The sequence below is a fragment of the Ailuropoda melanoleuca genome, chromosome 16 (genome assembly GCF_002007445.2).
Source record: "Ailuropoda melanoleuca isolate Jingjing chromosome 16, ASM200744v2, whole genome shotgun sequence".
NCBI lineage: Eukaryota > Metazoa > Chordata > Mammalia > Carnivora > Ursidae > Ailuropoda > Ailuropoda melanoleuca.
The window spans coordinates 87,702,554-87,722,957 of NC_048233.1; the positions used below are offsets into that span (position 1 = coordinate 87,702,554).

General features: G+C 55.2%; 1 protein-coding gene across 1 annotated transcript in view; it reads left to right on the forward strand.

Annotated features, from left to right (window-relative positions):
* Positions 1–20,404, forward strand: part of ANO1 (anoctamin 1) — a 274,227-nt gene that overhangs the window by 127,472 nt on the left and 126,351 nt on the right. Inside the window, exon 4 of the mRNA XM_034644849.1 lies at positions 433–605. Within this exon, the coding sequence (XP_034500740.1) occupies positions 433–605 (173 nt within the window). The remainder of the gene's footprint in view (positions 1–432; positions 606–20,404) is intronic.

Here is a 20,404-nt window from a genome sequence, read left to right on the forward strand (position 1 = left end):
CGCCCCTCCCCCGCCAGCACCCCTTCCCTGGGGCCCTCGCTGGGCGCGCCGCGCACGGCCCCCTCGGGGCCCCACTGGCCGCCCCGACTGATAAGACTGTCCTGGGCGGGTGGAGACGCGCCCGGTGGAGCAGGAGGCCGGGGGCGGGCCGGGCCCGCGGACCGAGCGCCGCTGCTCTTCTCCAGCGCCCCGCGCCCGCCCGCGCGGTGTCCGGGTGGCGACCGGGGCGTCGCGCTGCGCGCGGGGCGGGGCGAGGGCGGTGTCCGCAGGTAGCCCCGGGGGCGGGGAGGCCGGCCGGGACCCCCAGCCCAAAAAGCCCAGGGGGAGGAGCGGCGCTGCTGCGGTGCGCGAGGGCGGCCAAGTTGGGCTCTCCGGCGCGCGCGGCTTCGCGTCCTGCTTCTGAGAGGAGGAGGGGGACGGTCCCCTCCTAAGCTGGGCTCGACCCCGACCGTCCGAGCCCCCGAAGACCTCAGGGGGTGACTTCATCGCCCCCTCTTCTGGACGCCGCGCGTCCGGGGCGCACCGGAACCGGGCAGCGAGCCGCGCCATGCTGGAGGGCGACATCGACCTCGAGGGGTTGTCCCCCAAGGAAGCCCCCGCAGCCCGTGAGTATCCGGGGGCGGCGCGGGGGCCGAGGGACCCTGAGCGCGGCGGCATTGGCGTCGGGGACGCCCGGGGACGGCCGCTTCCCCGGGACTGAGGGGCGTACGGGGGCAGGAGACAGGGACCCCGGTGTCCGGTGGCGGAGAACGCCCCGTGCTGCTCCCTGGTGAGGGGCGGGGGAGGTGACTCGGTCTGCGGCAGGTCACTGGGGTCACCCACAGACAAACAGACGGCAGACAGACCACCGGGGGCCAGGCCGGGGTGGGCTGGGGGCAGGCATCTGCCAGGCCGGCCGCGCGTCCCCAGTCCCGGGAGAGCATCTCCCAGCCGTGCGGCGTCCACGGCCCCGGCGGATGGAAGCTTTTCGGATGTTTTTACAGGCGCTATTAATACACATAATATTTCCGTGCTATTCTGGAGATTTATTTGCGATATAAAGTAACTCCTGTGACTTGAAGTCATCATGGAAACTGCAGAGGGACTGCGGGGCGGGCGGGGGTGAAGGGGGGAGACAAATGAGGTTTGACTGGAGTTGGGAGGGGGAGTCCCTGACTTCCTGGGTCCCTCCCTGCACATAAATCACGACCCTGGATATTTTTATACCAATAACTTTAAAATAAATGACCCAAGCAGTGTTTCCTGGATGATTTCCCTCCCAGTTCAGAGGTTATTAAATAAACCCCAGAGCCAGGGGACAGTGGCAGGGTCTATACCCTGCGCTCAGTTTTATTTAATTACACAGCCGAGCTCCACCCTCCTGGAGCGCCCTGGCTAGGTTCGCGTGCCCTACAATCAGAATGCCACCTCGGAACTGGAAGCTGCTAACTATAGCATGGGAAGCTCTCCTTACTCCTTCTCCCTGCCTCTCCTCCCCCACCCCCTTTTTTTCTTTTTGGATTCCCATGGAGAAACTTATCTGACGTCTGCTCCTGAAACAGCCCAATTTGGCTTCTTTCTAGAAGTGACACTATATACTCATCAAATAAAGGGCCCAGGAGGAAGAGAGAGGGGCCCTGCCGGCAGAGCAGGGTGCAGGAGGGGGAAGGGGGAACCTGGCCAGGCTGGCCTGCCGTCTCGAGCACCCTCCTCGAGCTCATGGGTAGACTTGGCCCGCTCTGTAAGCAGCTGGTTACGTGAGCCCTGAACTCAGTGTTCGTGGACATCTAACCAAGCTCTTACGTGCACCTGGGCATAGAATTCAGCACTGCACACATTTACTCCTCCATCCAACACTGTGAGGTGGGAGCAGAATCATCCCCGTTGTACAGACAAAGACACTGAGACCATGGAATCAGGACACGATGGTTCCAAGCCCAGAGCCCGCTCCTGTGAGGCTCTGGCTGTCCCTTACCCCATTGCAGGCAGAATCACCCACAAGAGGGTACTAGCCGAAGGCCTGCATTTTGGTCCTTATAGGCTTTAAGTGGGGGAGTGGGCTGGGTCTCAGCTGTGAGGCTCGGGGAGCCCTGGTGGATCAGCTCTGTGGCATAGCTGTGGACACATTGGCTGCAGACTGCTCGCCTGCCTCGGGGCTGGATGTGGAGGGAGGCTTTCCCTGCCTCCTCTGCTCTGGGCTTCGGGGCTCTCAGGTGTGAGACCTTAGGACTGGCGCCCCAACGTCCATTCCTGGTTTGGCCCCGGGGATCCCTGTCCCAGTGCAGCAGGCATGCGAGAAACTCGGTGACAAGCCCTCCCGGCAGCACGCCACTCTCGAGCTCTTTCAGTGTAACAGTGCTCCAGGGGCCACCATTGGCACTGGCGGGTGAACCCCACCTTGTCTGAACCGGAAGCTGTTGCAAGGAGTGAGTGCAGCCGTAGTGCCCATCCCGAGCCCCGGCTCCACTGCCTGCAGCCGTGGGACTTTGGCCAACGTACTTAACCACTCTGAGCCTTATGTGTACGTCCAGAGGTTTGCTGTGAGGATGACTTGAGCCTGGAGCCTTCTGCCTGGTGTCTCCGCTCTGCACGAGTCCTGGCTCATTGTCGCCTCCCCGGATCATCACCATCCTTACTACAAGCTCCAGTCCATACGACCCAGGTGTGAAGTCGTACCTGGCATTCCGTGACTTATCCTGGGACCAGCTCGTTCTCGCTGCCCTGGAGCAATTGATTGTACAGATGTCACTTCCCACTCTGCTGCCTTTAGCGGCTCCCTCATTACTTATGCACAGGATCTGTATTCATAAGCCCCTGGTCCGCGCCTCCCACAAGGGCAGGTGGAGTTAGGGTGCGGTGGAGGTGGGCATCCCTCCACTGGATCCTGTCTGCCCAGCTCACTCCTGGGCATACCTCAAAACCCTGCTGGGATGTCCCATGAGCCTGTCTACACAGACGGCACGCTGGGCACAGAGGGAGGAAGGGAGGGAGGGAAGCAGGAGAGAGGAGGAAGGGAAACTGGGGGGAGGGCAAAGGTAGCTAAGTTCTCCGAGCGGTCCCGCTGCGTGCGGGGCACGTGCAGATCCCGCTACAGAGCCTTTGCTGCATCGCCCTCTCCGTGCGCCGCACCCACTTACAGATGAGCAAACTGAGGCATGGAGAGACTGTTGAAAGTCAAACCGCTGATAAGTGCCAGAGGCGGGGTCTGCATCCCAGGCAGCCTGGCTGGGCGCCTCCGCACAGAAGGGAAGGGCGAGCTGTCTCCCGCAGCGTGCACTCACCCACTCAGCAAACAGTCCTAGATCGCCTCCTGGGTGCCTGGCACCGTGTCCTGGGGGTGGGGGGACAGCAGGCAAAGCCATGGCCCTTGTGAAACTTTCTTGACCATGGAGGAGAATTAAATATCCAACGTATTGGCTTGCAATATGTCCCACGGAGAAAAGGAGAGCAGGAAAGAGCCAAATGAGGGTCCGGCAGGAGGTGGGTGTGTGTGTGTAGAAACAGGGTGGCCAGGGAAGCCCTCATGGATGAGCACAGGGGACCACCTCCCTGAAGGAGACTGGGCAAGAGCATTCTGGCCGTGGGAACAGCAGGTGCAAAGCCCCTACAGAGAGCGGCCAGGGTCCCCGGAGGGAGGGAGCAGGAGGGACAATGCAGACTGTGACGGCCTCGGGCCACCTTAACCTCGAGGGGCCTGGGGCAGTGAGAGGGGAGGGCAGGGGATGACTTAAGTGTGGGCAGGATCCCTCTGGCTGCTCCTTGGAGAACAGGCCGAGGGGGCGAGGGCAGAAGCCGGTCCTGAGGCTCTCGCTGTACCCCAGGTAGCAGGTGCTGGAGCCGTGGGTTGGGAGGCAGGTGGAGGGTCAGACGCTGCGCGTCTGTCGCACACACACAGAGCGGGCAGGGATTGCCCACACAGCGGCTGTGGGGCTGGCGGAAGGGAAGCCTGAAGAGCAGCTGCGTGATTTGGGGAACAGGAAAAATAGGAGTTTTGTTTTTTTTTTTTTTCTGGAGTAGCGGCGAGTAGGTAAGGGAATTGCATTGGGGTTTTTTGTTTTTTTCTTTTAAATTGAGGTTAAATATACGTAATATTTTAATCATTGAAAGCGTACACTTCTGTCGCATCCCTTGCACTCACAGTGCTGTGCAAGTGTCACCACCGTTTCTAAAACCTGCCTTCATCGTCCCAGACAGAAACTGAACACCCGTTCAGCAATAGGTCCCGTTCTGCCCCACCCAGCCCTAGTTACCTCTAGTCTTGCCCCGGCCTCTATGAATTTGACTATTCTAGATACTTCCTGGGTGGAANCTTCCTGGGTGGAATCATGCCGTAGTTGTCCTTCGGTGTCGGGCGTGTTACACTTGGCATGTGTGTCAAGGTTGATCCACGTCCTAGCAGGTGTCAGGTCCACAATATCCCGTCGTAAGGAAGCACCATGGTTTGTGTATCCGTTCGTCCGTCTGTCATGGACACTTGAATTATTTCCACCCCTTGGCTGTTGTGAATGATGCCGCTGTGAAAACTTGCATACAAGTCCCCGCTGGTGTCCCGTTTTCTGTTCTCGTGGACAAACACCTAGATGTGGAATAGCTGGAGCGTGTCTTTATCTTTTTGAGGAACCGCTGTTTTCCTCAGGGGCTACGCCGTTTTACATTCCCACCAGCAGTGCACAAGGGAGTTCCCATGTCTCCACATTCTTGCCAACACTTGTTGTTTTGCATTTTTTTAAATTGCAGCCATGCTAGTAGGTGTGAAATGGTATCTTGTCCTTCTGATTTGCCTTGGCCTAGTAACGAATGATGTGTGCATCTTTTCATTGGCTATTGGTATATATTCTTTGTTTATTCAGTTCCCTTGCGTGTTTTAATGGGTTGTTTGCTTTTTGTTGTTGGATTGTAGGAACTCTTTATATATTCTGGACGCTAAACCCTTACAGTAAGTTACGTGATTTGCGTGATTTGCGAGTATTTTCTTTGATCCTACAGGCTGTCGTCGCTTTCTCAATAGTGTCCTCTGATGCACTTGTACATACAAAGAGGTTTTCTTCTGTGCTGTGATATGACTAATAGAGGACACTGTCTCGTGCCACTGCAATTTGATGCACAATCCACTTTGACTTGAACCGACACTGATGATCCCCCTTCTCTGGGCCAGTTTCAGTGCCCGGGGCTGGGGAACAGGATAGCCAGTCGTTGCCTGCACGGAGTTTACAGCCCATGTGGGTTTATGTTGGATTTACATTGTAGAAGCTTCCTGATTCTGTCTGAGTAAGCTGTGTGTGCAGAGGATGGTCCATACTGGCAGCCCCCCCCACCTCTGAGCTGCTGTCTGGAGGGGAAGGAGGGGTTCAGCTCTCACTTCCCTTAGACCACATACCAGATCAGGCTCAATGGATGGATGAATGGATGAATGGATGGATATGTGGGTGGATGGGTGGGTGGATGGATGGATGGATGGATGGATGGATGGATGGATGGATGGATGGATAGGTGGGTGGATAGGTGGGTGGGTGGTTGGATGGATGAATGGATAGGTAGGTAGGTGGGTCGATGGATGGATGGATAGGTGGGTGGATAGGTGAGTGCATGGATGGCTGGGTAGATGGATGGATGAATGGATGAATGGATGGATATGTGGGTGGATAGGTGGGTGGATGGATGGATGGATGGATGGATGGATGGATGGATGGATGGATAGATATGTGGGTGGATAGGTGGGTGGGTGGATGGATGGATGGATGGATGGATGGATGGATGGATGGATAGGTAGGTGGGTGGGTGGATGGATGGATGGATGAATGGATGGATGGATGGATATGTGGGTGGATAGGTGGGTGGATGGATGGATGGATGGATGGATGGATGGATGGATGGATATGTGGGTGGATAGGTGGGTGGGTGGATGGATGGATGGATTGATGTGGTAGCTGACAGTTTTTGCTGGCATGTCCTCTCCTGGGCACTATTGCAAGTCACCTCCTTACATATTCATTAAGTTGAGAATAGTAGGAGTCCCTTTTGAAAGATGAGGAAACTGAGGAGAGAGAGAGCAAGTAATGTGCCCACACTCACAAGAGCGCCCAATTGGGTGGATAGCCACACCCGGCTGTGCAGGGGAAACCTGGAGACTCAGGCAGAGTTAGGGGCAGCCGGTTAAAGACTGGAACTGGGTCACAGCCAGCTCAGCTGTTGCCTCCCCAGCTCACCGGGAAGAGGCCTTCCTCTGTGGGGCCTGGGCTGCTGCAGGAGCCCCAGCAGGGAGCCAGTCACAGCTCGAGAGATCTTCACCTCTCCAGCCCCTACCCTGCACCACTCCGCATCCAACCCGGCCCTCAGCCTTGAGTGCTGGGGGCACTGTCAGAGTGTCATGCTGCGTGATGAAGTATTATAAAAGCCTCCCAACCCTCAGGAATCCATTTGACGAGGGTCACGTGGCTATTAGGTAGACAAATTACTAGGTTCATGCGTTCAGCCCCTGGAGGGACCTGCGTGTGCTGCCGAAGCTTGGCCTGGTGTTCAGCTCGCTTTCTTCTTGCAGCCCAGGGGACACGTCTCTCCCCTCAGGGCCTGTCATGACCATTTGGCTGGGCTCCCACACATACCCCAACCCCCCAGGACCCGGACATGCCTTCTCCACCTCCACGGGTCAGCAGAGAAAGCCCCTGTCTCAGTTGCACCCCTGTTTGCCTCTGGGCGTGGTCTGCAAACATTACCCTCGACACTCAAGATTTAATCCTTCCCTTTTACACTCAACCGGAATTATTTCTGCCCACGTATGGCCTCTGCTGTCTAATGACTTTTAATGCTTTTACACGGCACTTCAGTGCAAACGTCTGAACGCCCCGTTTGCGGTGGAAATGGAGCTTTTGACATGAGCTGTTGGGGAGGAGGCGTGACCGGGCATGATTTTTATTGCATTGTGTTTCCCGGACAGTGAGCAGCGGAGCCGGAGCCGAGCAGGGCGCTGGGGGGAGGCCCGGGCTGCTCTCTGCCCGCTGCAGACTCGGCCTGGCCGTGAACCCTGGACCCCAGCTCTGCCCTCCATCGGGGCTCAGATCGCTTGGCCGCCAGCACACCTGCAGAGCTGGGCATGGTGTCTCGTCCCCCTCGTTGGCCCTTGGCCTGGGCCGGTCCATGCCAGTTCCTATGCACATCTCAGACCTGCCCACTTCTCTCCGAGCCCGGGCCACCTTCCCCTGTTCCACCGTTGCCTTCACACTGCCTGGCCCTGTCCATCTCGCCCCTCTGGGTGGCCTCCCCCGCCCTCCCCCGGCCCCAGCCCCGCCGGTCGAGCCCACCTGCCTCCAGACTCCCTGCTCGGCCCCAGCTCTTGACCCGCAGCCTCGCTGGCCTTCCCGTGGTGCTTCGGGCCCGTGTCCCTGCTCCCCACGGTCTTGGCACAAGCAGCCTCTGGGGCTGGAGCACCGTCTCCCCCTCTGTGCTCTGTTTCGAGAAGGACTATGCAGTTCTTTTGTGGAATGTCCCTTAATTGGGATTTTTTTCCCTCAGGTTCAGACTGGGCTGTGTGTTTGGGAGGAAGGCCACAGGGAGCAGTGCGTGCCGTGGCTTCGGGGCACATGCTGTCCACGTGCCCTGTGTCCGTGACGTTGACCTTGCTGGCTTGGCCGAGATAGGGGTTGTCAGGCTTCTCCACCGAACAGTTCCTGGCTTCTCCTTTAACATTGGCGTCTGGAGCTCTGGAGGCTTCTTGACGGGCCACGGGGGGTTTCGATCAGAACCCTCAGCTTATGAACCCATCCTGGGTACGGTCTTCCATGGGCTCCTCTTTAACCGGTGCTCCAACATCAGCTCTCCCTGCCAGCACCACCAACGGTTCGCTGTGGCTGTAAATTCAACAGTCTATGACTAAGAATACAAACAATTTAAGCTCTCGCTTGGCCAAACCTCCAGGAGTGGTTAGAAGCAGAGCAATAAATTGAGTCTTGACCTCGACTGACCACCTCATTTACACACACCTCCCCAGCCTTCACGTCAAAGGGCAAATTGTTAAGTAATTATGTCGGTGATTTTAATAAGTAGGCATTGGAAGAGGTGCTTTTCCACCCTTAAAGAGCTCATGAGCGTCCCAGATCCCCTCCAGAGACCCCTGAACAAGAAAGCCAAGGCCAACACCCTCACTTTCCTGATAACAGAAGGAAACTATGGCTCAGAGAGGTTGAGCCATATCCCCAACGTCACACAGCAAGTTGTGGCAGAGGAGAGACCAGCGCTCATGTGTGTTTTTACTCCAAGTCCTCCTCTCTCCCTTCTTCATGAATATAAGGAAGAAGTTAACATCTAAGGGTGATAAGCCTTGAAAGTCCCTGCAGAAGGTCCCATGGGAGACCAACCTTTTAGTTTGGTCTAGCGCCACTCGTGTTCCTGCCGCCTTGGAAGAGCCCTGTCTCGCCAGCAGAGTGTCCGATGAAGCCCTCAGCTAGTGTGGAAATCTCTCCCAGCTCCCTAGGTGGCACTCACATGCTAGCGGACACGGGATGAGGCATGAGAGCTGAACCAGGGTTCACACCCCTCACGTAGGCTCCACCAGGGACTCTGTTCCCTGGGGTGGAGGGAACCAGGTGCAGGGTTAAGTGTTTGCTCCTATCACCGGTCCTTTCCTGGAGGGAGGGACCGGCAGTGTGGTTGAATCTGCAAGACTGCTGTGCCCACGAGGAGAACGCAGAATGTCCCCAAAGCACCACCCGGGCTGCCTTGCATATGGTACTGAATTCACTTTTTATTGTTAAAAAATACCGTGCGTTATCCTCCCATCCCCCAAAGAAGAGATTACAGTCAGTTTATACATGTGGATAAAATATAAGAAAATAGCATACATTAACACCAGGACAAAAGAACAAAATAAAGGAAGCCAAGAATGGAGCCAGGGAAGAGCCAGGAGTGAGCCCAGGGCCTGGCAGGCAGAGAAGCCGGGCCTGCTGGTCACATTGACCACAGGGCCGTGGAATGAGAACTGACCAGTCACTCAGGAGGGGCTCTCCCCAGCCACCCCCAGACGGCAGCCACAGGGCCTTTGCACAAGCAGTGCCGTGCCCTGGAGAGCACTCTCCCTCTGCCTGCTTCTCATCTTCTTGCCTTAAATGTCCTCCAACAGACAGACGGTCCTAATCCACCCCACCCACTGGGAGTGCCCAGTCCCCACACTGCCCACGTTGGTCTCTGTCCTTTGAAGCGCTGTCGTACTTCCTACTTTGATGTTTTAAATTGAGGGGTAACTGACATATAGTAAGATGCCCAGGGTCAAGTGTGCACTTCCCTCGTACATCTATGTAACCTACACTGCATGAAGAAATGGGATATTTCTATCACCCCCAGAAAGTGGCCGGGTGCCCGTTCCCCCCTAGCCCCCACCCATCACCATGGAATAACTCTAAAAGTCTTATCATGGAAACATATGGTGTGAACTCTTCCTGAGTCCCGCGTCTGGTGCTCCGCACAATGTTTGGTGCCTATGGAAATAGTGGGTGTGTGGCCGCGTTTATCCCATTGTGTGGCTGGACCGCAGTCTGTATCCATCCTTCTGGAAAGATTGGTTGTTTCCAGCTTGGGGCCGTCGTGAAGGAAGTTGCAAGAAACAAAGCGTTTTGTGGACGTCTGGAATCCTGGGTCATAGGATAGAAGTGTGTTTGTTTAGGAAACCGCCAAGCGGTTTTCCAAAGTGCTCCCACACTTTCCGTCTGCCCCCAACAGTGTCGGAGAATCGTCATGGGGCTTTTATTTTTATTGTGTGCTGTCTGGGCATCCTCCACTCATTAAACAGGTGGGCAAGGATCGCCTCTCCTGTGCGTCCTGAATCCTTAGCGCCTGGCACAGGGCACAGAGGGGGTGCCGGAAACCTGTGATTTTTTTCTGCTAAGGGTTCAGGACGCACAGGAGATGCGATCCTTGCCCACCCTGGCTAATTGGCCAGGGATCCACGGGCCTCACTGAACTTCAAGTGGCTGGAGTCCCTGCCCTGCTGTGACAGTGGGGACAGTGGTGCACGGCGATCCCGCGTCTGCTTGGAGACAGCCAGACACAGCCGAGGGAGTGTTTGGTAATAGGGCCAAGGGTTTTGTCGAGGACAGGGTCAGGAGCCCCACGTGCCCTCCATACAGGATGGCCTGCATTGCTGCCTTCTGTTAAGGTTCTGAGTCAACCGTCCCCAGATACTTGCCGCCGCCAAAAGAAAGTCCCAGGAAGGCTCTTATGGAGAATCTCTCTCACCGCCCCCCCCCCGCCCCCACCACCCCGGGGGAATCTTTGCAGGAAAACCTGTAAATGTGACTCTGATTCTTTGTGTGGGGATTAAAGTGGGTTGTAGCCACACAAAGCATGCCTGTGGAGAAACAATCAACACATAGGTCTTCTCTCTACCTAAAATTAGCTGGAAGTTTCATTGTGTGTTTGAACTCCTCTTAGAGCAAGGAAATGAAATGTCACCTGCTTGTGGGGGGAAGCTCATCAGTGTGTTCTCAAGAGAGGCCTGCTTCCCGTTGCTCCAAAAGCATTTTATTTTATTTTTTAAAAGATTTGATTTATTGATTAGAGAGAGAAAGCGGGTGGGTGCACAATGGGGAAGGGACAGAGGGAGAGGGAGAAGCAAACACCCCGCTGAGCCGGGAGCCCGATGCAGGACTCGATCCCAGGACCCTGGGATCATGACCTGAGCTGAAGGCAGACGCTTCACCGACGGAGCCACCCAGGCATCCCCAATGCGAAAGCGTTTTAAAAGAAGGAGCCCAGTAAGCGTACGATAAGGCAGTCCTTCATGAGCCATCGGGAAATGCAAAGTGAACCCACAGTTCCAAAGTCTCCCACACCCACCCGAGGGGCCAAACTGCAAAATGCAGAGAATACCGAGCCATGGCGAGAGCAAAGCACGTGGCCCTCTCCCGTGCTGCTCCTGGGAGTGTGAGCTGCTCCTCCGGGAAACCGGAGGGTTGGGTTGACTATTGCTGAACCAATGTGTGCTTGGTGGCCCAGCAAAGTCCCTCCGCTGAATGCACACACTTGTTCACCCAGAGCCCCGAACCTGACGCTCCCCTGATGCCCGCCGGCGTTGGGACAGAGCAGCGAACATGGTGCTTGGCCGCATTGGAGCGCTGCACGCCATGGGGGTGGTGCCTGCAACCACTCCCAGGGTCAGGGAAGAACCCCAAAGACGGTGATGAGCCAGGAAGGCCAGACACAAAAGGATACGCGGTCTATGATCCTGTTTATAGAACAGACGTAAATGCGCCACGTGAATCTGCGGAGACAGGAATCTGGAGAATGGATTCCCTTTGGGGTAAGGAAGAGGGTGGGGCCTGGCCGCATGCGTATACAGTCAGCAGAGACTAATGGAGCTGCTCACGTATCCCGTGGAGGGGGGGCACTTCCATAAGGTGCTTTTCCGAAGCCAGGAGGGGACGGAGCCAGAACCCACCCCTGCTTGAAGCCACCCGAGCAGCCCTGCAGAAAAGCATTCCTGCTGACCCCGACTCCCAGCGTGGAATTATGATGTGGCTTCTTCTCCCCTCGGCCCCGAGCTCCCCGTTGAGCTTTGCCTACGGCCAATCCCTGCCCAAGGGTGAGGGGCCAGTGTAAGAGCAGTCGGAACACATGTTGGGCATCTTCCGGAGGGCTTCTCCCATGGTGGCCCCTGGCCGGACCATGGTCAGGGACCTCCTGCTTTCCATCACAACACCGTTCTGTGAAAGCCGGGCTTGCTCCAGTCCACGCCGCTCGCTGGCATACATTCGAAGCGGGGTGTCTAGCTCACGAAGAAGTCTGAACTAGCAGGAAGTCCAAGTTCAGGAAAGACAAATTCCAAGGACGAGTCCTCCCTATGTATACACTATGTATAACAAGTGTATCAGTTATCTTGCGCCGTGTGACAAATGACCTCAAAACCTAGTCTCTTAAAAAAAAAAAAAGAAAACCCGTGTGTTATGTCAGTTTCCTTCTGCGGGCCAGCAGTGCAGGGATGGCTTAGCTGGTGCTTCCAAATCGGGGTCTCTCATGAGGTTGTGGCCGAGGTGTGAAGGCTCGCACTCACACGGCTGCTGGTGGGGGCCTCTGTTCCTCACCCCGTGGACCTCCCCACCGTGTGGACCGGCTTCCCCCAGAGTGGGTGATCTGGGAGAAAGCGAGGCAGGCTCAGGAAAGCCTTTCCTGACCCAGCTTCCATCGTCACGCACTGTCGTGTCCACCGTCTCTGCCTGACAGCAGCAAGGACTGAGTCCAGCCCACGTAAGGGGAGGGGGGTGCGCTCCTTTCTGAACGGCGGAGTCTCAGAGAATTGGGGGGCATATTCTAAAAGCCAGCACACCAGAGCTCCAGGGACAGCAGTGTCCCGAGCCTTCGTTCCGCTGAGAGTCCGTGACCAACTGTGGAGGAGAACCTATTGTCCCTGGGCCCCACCCGGTGGGAAAGTGGCCTCAGCTGGCATGGGGGGCCCTAAGCTCTCTGGGGTGTCGGTCACCATGTCCTCCCTCAGCACGCCGCTCACTCTTCTCTGAGCGCTGCACGCCGAACGCGGGCCTGTGGACAGACGCAGAGACCACGGCCGTCCTCTCCCGCGAGTTGTTGTGGTATCGTTTCTTGAGGCGACCTGACGTTTACAAACAAGCCTTAAATGGTACAGGGGCTCGGGTGGCCGGCTCTGACAGAGGCCCGGTCGCGTTGCCGAGGCTTCGGCAACTCCGCAGGACGGCGGGAGGATGGGCCGCAGACGCTCCCGTGGCTCATTCCGTGGCTGTCAGGGTGGCACCGCAAACATCGGCTCGTGATAAACAGGACAAAGGAGAGAGGCGGTCGTATGGTTACCTGCAGCTGCACGGAGACTGCCCGGAGCTCGGTGGCTTCGGAGCACGGCCCTCCACGATGGCTCATTCGGCCGTAGGCCGGGGGCTGATTTGGACCCGCTTTGGCTCCCCTCAGGGGGGCTTGTTCACGCACCTGCGGCCCGCTGGCCGCTCGGCTGGGGTGGGCTGGTGGAGGGTAGCAGGCTCCTGCGGGGCGATGGCAGTGAGGTGCCTCTCGTCCTCCAGCAGGCTGGCCCGGGCTTGTTCCCAGACCAGTGAGGTCCACAGGGAAGAGCCGAAGCATGCAAGGCAAAGAGGCCTGTCACTTGGCTTCGTTCTGTTGACCAACAAGCGTCTTAGGTCAGCCTAGACTCAAGGCGTCGGAGTACCCTGCACCTGTTGGCGGAAAGCAGGGTACACACAGCGGGGGTGGGTGAATCGTGGCCTTTCTGGGCTCCACGACACGTATGATCTAAAATACACATGTGGCAGCACTCAACATCTTTGTCCACTCAAACATCTTAAAAAAAATGAAAAAGACACCTTTGTAACAGGATTAAAAATATCCGTTTTGAGCCAAGAGCCCACATCCCCATGTTGAAGGCCTTAACAGTGGTCTTACTGTAGTTGGGGACGAGTCAAGGGTGCCATGAGCAGCTCACCAACAAGCCAATAAGAAAACAGGCTGAGACCAAAATAGGTCGTTTAGTCTCCAAAGGCTAAGTATCTAGAGAAGACAGCTTTGATTAGTAATCAGAGAAAGGCAGACCACAGCGTCATGGGATGCCCTTTCGCCCATTGAATCAGCCATGTTGATCAACACTCTGATGGCGGAGCCCGTGGAACAAAAGCTCTTTCACAAATGGGTCTTGCCTCTGCCACGTCCCAGCCACCTACACTTTAGGGCAACCAGCAGCATGTGATCATTCATCCCCCACAGATGTGTTGTGAACCTGCTGTGAGCAGGGGGCTCTTATGTAAAAAGTCTTCTCATCTGTAGCCCTCCCCAGGCTTCAAGGAACTTGCTACACACTGGAAGGGCAGTGGCCAGCTAGACTCTCTCCTTCCCTTGCCAGAGTTTACGCAGGGTTTACACAGGGTGGGGGCTTAATAAATGGTTGGCGGGTGGATGGATGGTTGCTTGGATGAGTAGATGGATGCCTGTTTGGATGGCTGTTCGGATGGATGGATGATGGGGGATGGATGGATGGATGGATGCTTGGATGCTTGGCTGGATGGATAGATGGATGGGTGATGGATGGGTGGATGGATATTTGGATAGATGGATGCTTGGATGGATGGATGGATGGATGGATGGATAGATGAATGGATAGATGGATGATGGAGGATGGATGGATGGGTGAATGGATGGATGGATGGATAGATGGATGATGGAGGATGGATGGATGGGTGAATGGATGGATGGATGGATGGATAGATGGATGATGGAGGATGGATGGATGGATGGGTGGATGGATGGATCATGCATGTTGGATGGCAGGTGAAGGAGCGAATGGAACAGACATTTACACTTGATCCAGTCACTCCAATTCCAGAAATGTATCCTAAGCAAACATGACCCTGGGAGGGAAAGGGAGCAAGGGCCACATGCGTGGGTGGGAGGAAGTTCAGGAATCTGCTGTATTCTAGGCTATGGGCACAGGTGGGAAGTCATGTGCAGCGAGAGGTGAGATGGCTCAGGGACAGGTGGACATGATTAGGGACCGCAGCTTGTCTCCATGTAAGAACCAAAAATACCAAGCATAAGTCGTCTCAAGAGGGCTCTCCTCCCATAAACGTCATCTTTGGTTTCCTAACTGGTGCTAGTGCTAGGAAGAGCCACTGCAGATGTCCTCACTAACGTGTGTTGGGAGTTTGCACGGGCGCTTCCATGGCCGAGGTTTCAAGGGCCCTTGGGTACCCAGCATGGGAGGGGAAGGCGTTCTGGGCCAGAGGTCAGGAACTCAGGCAGTGCAAACCTTGGGATTAGCTGGTGCTTTATGGCCCCGCCTTGGTGCAACCGTTTTATGGACAGAAAAATGGAAATGGGGTTGCCCGTCGGTCTACAACTGCTTCCAATTCAGAAAATGGATTGCTTGCAGTTAAAAGAGAAACAACCCTTCAATGGTAGCCCCTTCACGTAAGTATCATTAAAAACTATCAAAAGGCTCTCTGGGACGGGATGGACGCGTCTAAAGCCAGCCGCAGGGGCTGCAGATGGAGAGGCTCCTTAAAGGCACGGATTGACCCTCCTCTCACTCACGGGAACTTTCCATTGTGAAGTCTTAGGAGCTGGTAAACTCATCTGATTGGTCAACTCACTTGTGAATTGTGCACAAAATGAGAGGGGGAAAAAGCCATGGTTTTATTTATAGAAACCTCATGTTTGCTATTCATCAAAAAAAGTAAACACAACCCACGTCACACTAAAAATATGCCTCTGAAGATCAACAATGAGGCCACGTTTGGCTGACTCCATAGAGAAGTGGAGATTTCAAACCATAGGAATTTCTCACAGGCGTTCTTAGAATAATCCAGGACACTGTGCCAACAAGCCTTTTTTTCATTAACATTTGAAGCAACATGCCACCTCCTCCCTGACTCTGAAACTGGTAAAGAAAAGCTCCATGCTTGGATATATTAGTACAAGCTGTGTGACCTCTGCCAAGTTACTTAACCTCTCTGAACTGCAGTTTCTTTGTAGAGTAAGCATCTACTTTCAGGGATGCTGCACAGGGTAAACGAGGTAATAAACACATGACAAAGTTCCAAATACAAAAGAGATGCTCAGTAACCAGTCGCAACAATTAAAATGCACCCAGAGCAAGAATTTTTCAGTCACTGGTTCCAATTCCACAAGTCAAGGGCTGTTCACAGGCTTGCTGGTAAAAGTCAGCCTCCCTCGAGACTACCAGGTGAAACCTCTCCCAGCAGCACTGAAAGATTCTTTGCTGAGATTAAAAGAAGCCAGGGCAGTCACAAAAGGGAGAGTCCTATTTCTCCCCGATGCTTCTTAAAGGCGGATCCACAGAGAAGCCCGTGGCCACAAGCACTGAGAACCGGAGGAGCCCCACCACCTCTAGGCGTGTTGCACTCTTGTTGCATCCATCCGAGCGCGGGCGTGCAGAGCTGCAAAGTGCATGGTCCTGCCGCGTGCATGTGAGCTGATCCCGCCGTGGATCACCTTCGCTCATCTGTAATTGGAGAAGCACCAGCACCCTCCTCAGTACGGCTCCACGGCAACCATGAGCTGCACGCACACACATCTGGTCTGGGGTCACACACGATCAGTCCTAGCCGGGATGGTTATCAATAGTGATGGCATTTTATGATCGGTTTCTCTCTCCACCCAGCTACGTTCCAGACCACGTCTGTTTTATTTACCACCGCCAACTTGTTCCGCCCTTGGAAGAGCCTTCAGCTCTTTTCATTGTGGTAAAAAACACCTAGTAGAGAATCTGCTGTCTTGACCATTGCTACGTGGATGGCAGCAGCGACTGTGTGCATAGTATCACGTACCACATTTCTAGAACTTTCCATCTCACAAAATGGAAAGTCTGCACCCACTGAACAGCAACACCCCCCCTCCTATCCCCCCACCCTCCCGTCCCTGGACATTAGGTACCGCCTATAAGTGGACTCCTGCAGTATTTGTCCCTTCGTGTATGACTCATTTCACTGAGCATCACGCCCTCGAGGCTCATCCACGCGGGAGCAGGCGTCAGGACGTCCTTCCTTTTTGATGCTGAATAATATTCCATCGTGTGGATAGACCACATCTTTATCCGCTCATCCCCCAATGGACACTGCGGCTGCTTCCACCTCTTGGCTATTGGGAATAATGCTGCAGTGAGCATGGGTGTGCAAATATGTCTTTGGGATCCTGCTTTCAGTTCTTTTGGGGTTGTACCCACAAGTGGCATTGCTGGATCATAGGGTAATTCTATATGCAATTTTTTGAGGAGCTGCTGCACTGTTTCCAGCGGCTACACCATTCTGCATCCCACCAGCCGTGCACAAGGGCACCAGTTTGTCCCCATCCTCGCCAACACTTGATATTTTCTAGCATCTTGACAGTAGCTGTCCTAATGGGTGTGAGGTGGTATCTGGCTGTGCTTCCGTATGATACGCGAGGCGAGAGACATAGTAGCTGGCCACTTGTATCTCTTGTTTGGAGAAATGTCTCATCATGTCCTTTGCCTATTTTTTTTAATCAGATTTTTCAAGTTTTTGTTGTTGATTTGTAGGAGTTCTTTATGTAATGTGGATACTAATCCTTTGTCAGATACTTGGGTTGCACACACTTTCCCCTGTTGTGTAGCTTGCCTTTTGCTCTGTCGATGGTTTCCTTCACTACACAAGTTTTTAAATTTTGCTGTAGTTCCACGTGTCTATTGTTGCTCTTTGGTGTCATGTCCTAGAAATCATTGCAAAGTCTATGTCATGAAGCTTCACCCCTATGTTTTCTTTCTGGATGTTTATAGTATCAAGTCTTATGTTTAGGTCTTTTTTTCTTTTTTAAAGATTTTATTTATTTATTTGACAGAGAGACAGCCAGCGAGAGAGGGAACACAAGCAGGGGGAGTGGGAGAGGGAGAAGCAGGCTCATAGCAGAGGAGCCTGATGCAGGGCTCGATCCCATAACGCCGGGATCATGCCCTGACCTGAAGGCAGACGCTTAAGGACTGCGCCACCCAGGCGCCCTTATGTTTAGGTCTTTGATCCATTTTGAGTTAATGTTTGGGGGGCGCCTGGGTGGCACAGCAGTTAAGCATCTGCCTTCGGCTCAGGGCGTGATCCCGGCGTGATGGGATCGAGCCCCACATCAGGCTCTTCTGCTATGAGCCTGCTTCTTCCTCTCCCACTCCCCCTGCTTGTGTTCCCTCTCTCGCTGGCTGTCTCTGTCTCTGTCAAATAAATAAATAAAAAATCTTTAAACAAACTGTTTGGATAAGGTGGTAAAGTGAGAGCCCGAGTTTACTCTGTTGTACCAGGATGCCAGTTTTCCCGACCCGTTTGTTGGAAACCTTGTCCTTTCCCCACGGACCAGCGTCGGCTCTGCTGTCAAAGTTCATCTGACCGCCTATGTGAGGGCCACTTCTGGGCTCTCTGTTCTGTCTCAGTGGCCCGTGTGTCTGTCTTGATGCCATCACCACACTGTTTGTGAGCTGTTAGCTCTTTCTAAAAGGTGTGGCGTTTGTTTTTGTGCTTGGCCATATGTGCCTTAAGCTGTTTCCACTTAGTTTCCAACCTCGAACGAAGCAAGTGTCCTTTACATTTGGTGGCAGGTGATGGCCACAGAGACCTTATGAAGGGAGACAGTGCCATTCCCAGGTGCTGTCCTGAGCGCTGTCTGGGTCACTGTTCATGGTGCAACCTGTCCCAGCCACCCTTCCCCGCTGCTTCAGGAGCAGAGACACCGCCTCTAGGAAGCCCACGTGGATGCAGCACTTGCTACCCGTGTCCCACCCATCTCACTGGGAGGACATCAAGGAACTGAGAGATGAGCGCCGCCCAGCCAGCATCCGCGGTGAGATGAAGTCATGATGCACAGGGGATTAGCCATGGGCACAGGTGTCCAGACAGTCCCCTTGGGGTTGGATGCCACGGGCGTGCCCCATGCGAGCCCCCTCACGTCTGGAAACGATGCAGCTTTGCAGGTTTTATTAGTTCCTTCTCTTAACATCCAGCAGAATTCATGCCAACTGGGGACTAAAGGACAGACAGTACGGTGGAGCAGCTTCCCTGTGTCCTTGAGCGTGAGTCCTGACAAGCCGGGAGCCCGCCCATGGGGGGGGGTCAGGGTGTGCTGGAGCCCTAGGGGGCAGGGATGCTATCCGAGTCAACTCTGAGCAGCCCTGGATGTGGTAACGACACCCGGCAGCCCTTTCCCAGGACAGGGTACCGTCTCTGCCAGAAGCTTCACCAGAAGATCTCTGCACCTGCTCACAGAGCTCCAGGAGGGACAAAGAGGACACGTAGGGAAGTGGCAGCATCCAAGGTGGGGACAAGCGAGGACTGGCAATCACACACCCTCCGAGGTGTGAGGCAGGGCTGGAGAGCGCCCCTCGCAGGGGGCTTGCTCAGGAAGTCAGTGCAGACACGCAGACCCCATAAACCCCAGCACGGAGGACAGTTCCGATGGCTCGCAGGCTGTTGGGAAGATCCCGGAAGGATGGCCGCAGCTCGTGCCGCCCAGAGGTTCAAGCCTTCAGAGTTTTCCTCGGAATGACAGCCATTGGGAGCACTGCCTCACACACCTGTTTTCCCTTAGTGGGAAACGCGTTTGTCTGCTGGGGCCACCATGTCAGGCACCGTGGACGAGGCTCACACGACAGACGCTCAGTGTCCCCGGTCCCGGAGGCCGACACCCGAGATGCAGGTGCAGGCAGGGCGGGGTCCCCCTGAGGCCTCTCTCGTTGTGTGTGGACAGCCGTGTTCTCCCTGGGTCCTCACGGGGTCGTCCCTCTGTGCGTGTCTGTGTCCTGATCCGCTCTTCTTACAAGGACCCCGGTCCCACTGGATCAGGGCCACCCCAGTGACCCCCTTTTAACTAGTTCGCCTCTGCGAAGACCTTGTCTCTAACATCCATGTTCTGAGGTGCTGGGAGTCCAGACCCCACAATAGGAGTTTGGGGTCACAGCTCAGCTGTAGTGGGGAGCTGTCGTGTCAGCGTGCAGCCAGGCACCCCAGCTGCTCGTCCACGAACCCAGCAACCTCACACCCGCCTACCCGGGACTGCTTCTTGACGTGCGTGGGTTCAAGAAGGCCGCAGAGCTCACCTGCGCTGTGCGTCCTCGGACGCCATGAGGCCCCTGCGCCTCCCTCTGCGTCTCCCGCCTGTGTGACAGTCGTCTGCATTTGTAATGAGTGTCGTTGTGTGCGCCCCATTTAGGGTGGAAGATTCCCAGGGCAGAGGCAGTCCATCCTGCTCACTGCCACACTCGCAGCGCCTCGATGTGCATCTGCACGCGGTGCGTGCTCTGAGCATGCCCTGAATGTACAGGGAAGACGCCGGGTGCCCCAGGGCAGTGGAAACAGTGCCTGCTGTAATATAGTGTCTGGGGGAATCTCAGGAAGGCCTCCTGGAGGGAGTGACCTTTCTGCTGAGAGCTCACAGGATAAGTAGGAGTTAGTCGGCCAGAAATGTACGGGAAGGGTATTCCAAGCAGAGGGAACAGCATGTGCAGAGTCCTGGAGTGGGGAGGCCAGATGGAGGAGCTGAAAGATATGGAGTCTGGCTGGAGTAGAGCAGCTGAGGGACGACGACTGATGGAACATGACCTTCGGGGGTCACACGGGGTGGGAACATTCAGAGCCTGGCAAGCTCGCTGCTGGGTTTGGGACCCGCCTGCACTTCTGTCTGTCTGACCTTGCAGCTTACCCTGCCAGGTGCAGGCTGCACACACACCCAGGGTCCAAGGACCAGAGCCTCCTCCTGTCCCCCCTCTGGTGCTGGGGACATGTCCTCCATCCACTTTCAAACAATTCTTTTTTCCCCTTTCCATGTAGCTGGAAGGCCTCGAGTAGGCCTTCTAAGGCAATACAGCATAGTTAGCAGTATTTTTTAGGTGTTTCCAAATTTTAGCACTTTAAAAGCATTAATATTTAAAGAAGTCCACCATTTGCCTCATCGATGA